Below are 6,737 nucleotides of genomic sequence, written 5' to 3'. Positions count from 1 at the left end.
CTGTTGTAGCACAAATTCATCCATGTGTGATGCAGAAACAAATGGCTGTGTTAGAATAACACAAATTTGTAAAGACAAGGCACAGAACACAGCAAGCTACAGTTTGCTGACACTAGGTGCCAGCCATTTGAAGGTCTCAGGCAGAGATTAGGAACAATGTCAATTCTTCTCCCCTATGCTCTGTTCAAATCTCTGGACCTCAGTATCCTGGAATAAAAAAAAAAAATGGCCAAAGCTTTAGTCCATTTATGTTTGGGGTGGCATGACACACAGCAACAGAGAACTAGAACAGTTTTGTACAAGGCAGACTTCACTAAGAAAACGAGAGCCAGGTACTGGTGTCTCATATATGATCTCAGAAGGCTGAGGGCTAAGGAACACAGCTCCAAGCCATCCCCAGCAGGAATGTCTATGAGTCTTATCTCAAATTAACCACCAAAAAACCAGAAGTGGAGCTGTGGCTCCAGGGACTAGTGCCTAGGCCCTAAGTTCAAGTCCCAGTACTGGCACAAAAAAGTGCCTGTGGTCTCAGCTACTCTGGAGGCTGAAGCAGGGGCTCCCTTGAGCCCACGACTAAGCAACACAGCAATATTCTCTCTAAAAAATCAAAGTACAGCCACTCTCATAATTCTAGTTACTAGGGAGTCTGAGATCAGCCCAAGTTCCTTGGCTCTTAAGCCGAGAGGAAGCAGAAGTCACTGAGGAGTGAGAATTTGGGAAATTCATTATTGTTTAGTGTTTGTTTATTTTGGCAGTGTTACGGCTTGAACTCAGGGCCTTGCATTTATTTGCTAGGTAGATGCTCTATCACTGAGCCAGACCCTTTTACACACTGGTTTTACATACACACATACTCACACATATGCTAAGATCATACAAATATGATTATACATATTATACATATTCTAGATGAGCTTAGTTTTTTTTTTTTTTGGGTCCGGTCATGGGGCCTGAACTCTGGGCCTGGGCGCTGTCCCTCAGCTCTTCAGCTCAAGGCTAGTGCTCTACCACTTGAGCCACAGCACCACTTCCAGCTTTTTTCTTTTTGCTTATGTGGTGCTGAGGAATCGAACCCAGGACCTCAGGCATGCAAGGCAAGCGCTCTACCACTGAGCCACCTTCTCAGCCCATCTAGATGAGCTTAGTTTTTGCTGGGTGCAGTGCATTTAGGAAGCTGACAGGTGCAAATGTCACTGTGTGCAGCTATTGGTCTTACAAACTGTCCCCAAACCACACCCCCTCCCCCACCTCCCTCACACTTGGACTGGCATCCCCCTACCTCAGCCTCTCAAGCAGCTAGGATTACAGATCTGAGTGTCCCCAATCTGTCTTTGCTTTGTTGTTGTTGTCGTTGTTGTTGTTTTCTGCCAGTTGTGGGCTTGAACTCTGGACGTGGACACTAGCTCAAGGCTAGTGCTCTACCACTTGAGGCACAACTCCACTTCTGGCTTTTTGTGGTTAATTAGAAATAAGAATCTCACAGCCTTTCCTGCCTGGGTTGGGTTGGAACCACGATCTTCAAATCTCAGCCTCCTGAATAGCTAGGATTACAGGAGAGAGCCACTGGAGCCCGCCTCTGTCCTTATTTTGAAATTAGGATCTGGCTAAACGTTTGCCCATGGAGTTGAGATTACAGATACAGCAAAAAGGATGGTAGTCCAGTCCTGCCAGATCAAACAAGGAAGATCCTGACTGAAAACTAACAAAAGCAAAAAGGGCCGGAGGGGTGGCTCTCCGGGTGAGGCTGCGCTTGCGAATGTGAGGGCGTAAGTTCAAACCCCCACTCACCAGCAAAACAAACAAGACACCACATTCTTGGTAAAAAAGTTTCCTTTTAAAAATACTTTGTTACATGGAAGGCACTGTTGCAACTGCTACCGAGAGTGGCTTCTTGTCCCGTCCGCACTCGCGCTCTCGGGCACACTTCATAGCTACCTCCTCGCCAGCTCCTCCTCGCCCAGCACTTTTTCCTCGACCCCCTTATGGGGACGCCGCAGAGTTCCTCCCCAGAACCCGCTGGGCTGGGGGCTGGCAGCTCTGCGATGCCAGGGCCAGTGTGGCCCCTCGCAGGCCGGGAGGCCGCGCTCCGCTCGGGCCGCTGCCTCCGTGGCCAGCCCCTCCGGGAGCAGAGCTGCCCGGTCTTTCCGGCCCACGGAGCCGCGATGGCTGGCACCGCGGCGCCCAGGCGGCTGGACCTCGGAACGGGTCTGGGGCTGCGTCCTGCCCTCTCCTCTCCCCCGCTCTCCTCGTGCCCACCAGGGAGGGACGCCAGGCCCGCCAGGGGCGCCCGACGACCCTGCCAGCGCCCCGCCTCCAGCCCGCCCTCCCTCCTTTCCCACTCCCTCGCGGGCCCTTCAGTGCCCGCGCCCCTTCCCCACCGCGCGGCCCCCGCCAGAGGCCTCCCTAGCCTGCAGCCCCCTCCCCTCGGTTTCCTGCCCGCCCTCACCGGCCCCCTCTGGCTGAACCCAGGCTCCCCGCCGCCCGCCCCCTCACCTCCTCCACTCCCTCCCTTCCAGCGCCCCCGGGGCCCGGCTCCTCCCCGGCCCACCCCTCCCCGGCCCCTCCTCCAGCTCCCTTCCTTTCCTTCCCCCCCCCCGCCCCTCCTCCTTCCCGCCCCTTCCCGCCCCGACCTGCTCAGTGCCGCCGGGACTCGGCCCCCGGCCCGCCCCTTCCAGCCCTCCGCGTCTGGATCTGCGACGGCTCGGCCGCCGCGGCGCCGCTGTCCCGGCCGCCGGCCCGGGCTGCTGTGCTGGCGCTGTGCTGTGCTGTGCTGCGCTTGGCCGGCCGCTGGGCTCGTCTGGGACGTGCTCCGTCGGTCCGGAGAGAACCTGCAGATCCGCAGCTCCACCATGGGGCTGGCCCCGCCACGGCTGCTGTTGGGGCTCCTTCTCCCCGCGCTGTGGAGTGGAGGTGAGTGCCTCCCGCTCCGGGCCAGGCCGGGGTCCGAGGGCCCGCAGCCACCGAGGGGGATCGCGGGCACCCGGCGCGCACCGCTGCTGGCCAGCTTGCGTTCACCTCTCCCCCACTTACCTACCCATGCCTACCGGTCACGGAGCGGGCGAACCCAGCCAACTACGGATCGCAGCTCTCCCGCGAGCCCTCGACTGCCCCGAGGGCTCCCGGTCCGGACCGTGGGTGCAGGCTTCGTGGGTCCCTCATGAGTGGCACAGGCGCGCGGCAAGTCCACCAGCTCCGGGCTGTACGGAAAGTAGGGCGCAGGTCTGGTCCAGAACGCGCCAAGAACTTCCTCCTAGACAGCCTTGCCCGGGTGGACCCCTCTCTAGGGTTTCTTGGAGCCCCAGATTTGAGTCTCCCTTGGGACCCATGCGCCAAGGAAGAGCAGGCTTCGAGGTAGAGATCTGCCCAGGTTGGGCGTGCGACTGGGGCGGGAGGCGTCCCGGCCGCTCCCACTGGGCACTTAGGGGCAGGTTTGGCCCTCTCCTTTGAAGGAACCCCAAGGGAGTATGGATACCTGGGGGGAGCGGAGCGTGTTTCTTTCCCGTTGCGGTAGGACAGAATCTAGTATGCCAGGGCAGGGCGCGTCTAGGTTTAGTCTGATTCTGCCAAGTGCAGTGACTAGTAGTAAGAAGCCTGGACTGGTCAGTGCCGGCCAGGAAGGTTTCTCTGTGTTTGCTGGGGAGGGCTGTTTCAAGTATGATCCATGGTGTGCTTCTTGAAGAGGCTGGAGGAAACTCATGAGGTGTTAATGATAACTGGAGGACATGGGGACCCCGAATAAAGTCATCTCAATGACTCTCCCTCCTCTAAAAGGTTCCATGTCCATTTAGAGTGGGGCTTTTAACTTTTGCTCATAATTGATTGAAGTTAGGGTCTGGCCAAATGTTTGCCCATTGTAGTTGAGATTACAGATACAGCAGAAAGGATGGTAGGCCAGCCTTGCCAGATCAAACAGGGAAGATCCTGACTGAAAAATAATAAAAGCACAAAGATGTCTTTTTTTGGGGAGGTTGGGGGGGGGGTCAGTCGTAGGCTTTGAACTCTTGGCCTAGGCACTGTCCTTCAGCTCAAGGTGGGCATTCTACCACTTGAGCCACAGCGCAACTTCCGGTTTCCTGAGTGGTTTATTGGAGATGAGAGTCATGGAATTTTCTGCCTGGGCTGGCTTTGAACCGAGATCCTCAGATCTTAGCCTCCTGAATAGCTAGAATTACAGGCGTTAGCCACCAGCGCCCAGCTAAAAGATGTCTTTTTAAGAATACCTGAAAGTTCAGTTTATAGTCAGTCTTCACATATTTCCATCGTTTTGTGTGTGTGTGTGTGTGTGTGTGTGTGTGTGTGTGAGAGAGAGAGAGAGAGAGAGAGAATCCACGGCTCTACTTTGGTGTTTTGGTAATCGAGATCAGAGCCTCACAGACTTTAATGCCATGGCTGCTTTTGAACTTTGATCCTCCTTTTTGTTTTAAATATTTTATTTTTTAAAAAAATATTTTATTTTCTTGTAAAGATGCTGTACAGAGAGGTTACAGCTACATCAGTAAGGTAATGAGTACATTTCTTGTAGAGCATTGTTACCTCTGCCTTTGTTTTTCTCCTGCTATCCCTTTCCTACCCCACCTCCCCCACCCACTCCTCTCCCCACCCCCCCAAGATCTCAGCCTTGAGTAGTTAGAATTACACTGTAAACCATCCCTGGCCTGCTTGTTTTCTTTTACTTTTTCTTTTGAAAAAATTGGAAAAAACGAAAAAATTCTCATAGTGCATTTTCTGTTTTGCACATTGGATTACGTGATAAATTTACAATTTGAGACAACATAGCGATTGAAAACAAACATCAAGAGGAAAAACAGCAAAGAGCTCAAAAAAAAAAAAAAACAAACCCCAAAAAACAAACCAGCAAAGAACTCCGATAGTCCTGGTCTCCTGTTCTTCATAACTTCCCTCCCTAAAATCCTCAAGAAATTCTTAGCAATTCTGCCAGATCCAGTCTTCTAATCTGTAAATCTGGTATATTTTGCCACAAGTATTAGCTGGCTATAAATAGTCGGGCATTGAATGTAGTAAACATGGGAAAACAGTGACAGGAACAATAGCTTTTGGGGTTGAACTTGCGGGCTGTCTCTGAGCTTTTCTGTTCAAGGCTAGCACTCTACCCCTTGAGCCACAACTCCTTTTCTGGCTTTTATTTGGTAGTTTATTGGAGATGAGAGGTTCATGAACTTTCCTGCCCAGGCTGACTTTGAACCACAATCCTCGAATTTTAGCTTCTGAGTAGGTAGTATTACAGGTGTGAGCCACCACCTCCTGGCTAAATTGCATGTTTTATTTTCTGAATTTTGAAAGCTGTAATTAGGAACTAGTTGATCATCAGCATTAGCCAGATAAGTATATGTCTTTTGAAATCTACTCAGCAGGAAGAATGAAGTTTCTCCAAGTTTTCTTTGCTTTTAACATTGAAGTGTACCAGTGAGATATCTTCAATATCCTAGCTTACTTTGTGAAAAACTGAAAGGATGGGATTGTTGTTTGGTTCTGAGGATTGAACCCAGGGTCTGGGCATGTTATGTTAAATTCTCTGTCACTTGGCTATAACCCCAGGATGAGTTAAATAGCAGGATTAGAAATGAGGGTAGTGTAGAAAATAGAGTGCAATGGAAATTAGAGTGTCCAGTGTTAATATTTTCATATTGCTTATCATGGTTCTTTGTGGTTTTCTGACCAGAGAGAAGAAAGTGAAGGTATGACTACATACAAAGTCTACATTGTAAAGAAATAGATAAACTGTTAAAGTGTAAGCATTGTTTTGACAGAAGAATTACACACACGCGCACGTGCACGCACACACACACACACACATAATTTAACAAAGGCATGGACTCCGAATCACTGCTCAGCCAAGGTTATTTCAAAACTTTCCCTTCCTGCCTTTCTGCTCAGTTTCTGATGGGGGCACCAGTGAGCAGCAAAAGTTGGCTGAGGGTGGCTCTAGGAAGGACCAGGGAGAGGAAAGAGAAATACAAATGTTGGTAGAAGTGAAGTCATCCTAAGAACTCAACTAGTGAGTTAGATGTGTGAACCCTCAGAACACATTTAGCTTTTAAAATTGTCCAAATAATTTTAACTGTATCTTTCAAATTGATAACTGTAATATATTCCAGTATGTTGTAAACATTCTTCCAGGGAGAACTTTTAATTTTTTTTAAATTTTTGCTTTTGCAACCTTTACAGTGGTCTTAAGTGATTTGGGGGAATAAGCAGAGTATATTTGATGAACTAATGAATTTTTAAAGGTCTTAAAAGTAACCAGGCACATAGTAATCAAAACAGCTTGGTACTGGCACAAGAACAGACCTCAGGACCAATGGAATAGGATTGAAAACCCAGAAATGAACCTAAAGACCAATAGCCATCTAATCTTCGATAAGGGAGCTAAAAAAATAGAATGGAAGAAAGACAGCCTCTTCAGTAAATGGTGCTGGCAAAATTGGTTTACTACTTGTAGAAAACTAAAGCTAGATCCTTAAATATCACCGTGCACCAGAATCAACTCCAAATGGATCAAAGACCTCGGAGTCAAAGCAGACAGTCTGAAAACATTACAGGATGGAATAGGAGAAACCCTAGGTCTCCTTGGCACGCCCAAATTTTCTTAATAAAACACAACGAATCAAAGAAAGGTTGGACAAATGGGATTGCATAAAATTGCAGAGCTTCTGCATGGCAAAGGACATAGCTAGTAAGGTCAATAGAAAGCCCACAAATTGGGAGATCTTCACTAG

The 6,737-nt window shown here is 49.8% G+C and overlaps 2 protein-coding genes across 2 annotated transcripts in view; both read left to right on the top strand.

The window, feature by feature from the left end:
* Positions 1-1,852: 1,852 nt before the first annotated feature.
* Positions 1,853-2,407, top strand: LOC122121212 (proline-rich protein HaeIII subfamily 1-like). The gene has a single exon (XM_042695353.1). It carries the CDS (start codon positions 1,853-1,855, stop codon positions 2,405-2,407), a length of 555 nt encoding a protein of 184 aa, XP_042551287.1.
* A 323-nt stretch (positions 2,408-2,730) lies between these two features.
* Mertk (MER proto-oncogene, tyrosine kinase) overlaps positions 2,731-6,737 on the top strand; it is a 132,745-nt gene continuing 128,738 nt past the window's right edge. The window contains exon 1 of the mRNA XM_042695402.1: positions 2,731-2,910. Coding sequence (XP_042551336.1) covers positions 2,850-2,910 — 61 coding nt within the window. The 5' untranslated portion in view covers positions 2,731-2,849. The remainder of the gene's footprint in view (positions 2,911-6,737) is intronic.

The sequence above is a fragment of the Dipodomys spectabilis genome, unplaced genomic scaffold (assembly GCF_019054845.1).
Source record: "Dipodomys spectabilis isolate Male_0828 unplaced genomic scaffold, ASM1905484v1 ptg000187l, whole genome shotgun sequence".
In the NCBI taxonomy this organism is placed as follows: domain Eukaryota; kingdom Metazoa; phylum Chordata; class Mammalia; order Rodentia; family Heteromyidae; genus Dipodomys; species Dipodomys spectabilis.
This window is presented reverse-complemented; position numbering and strand designations above follow the sequence as displayed.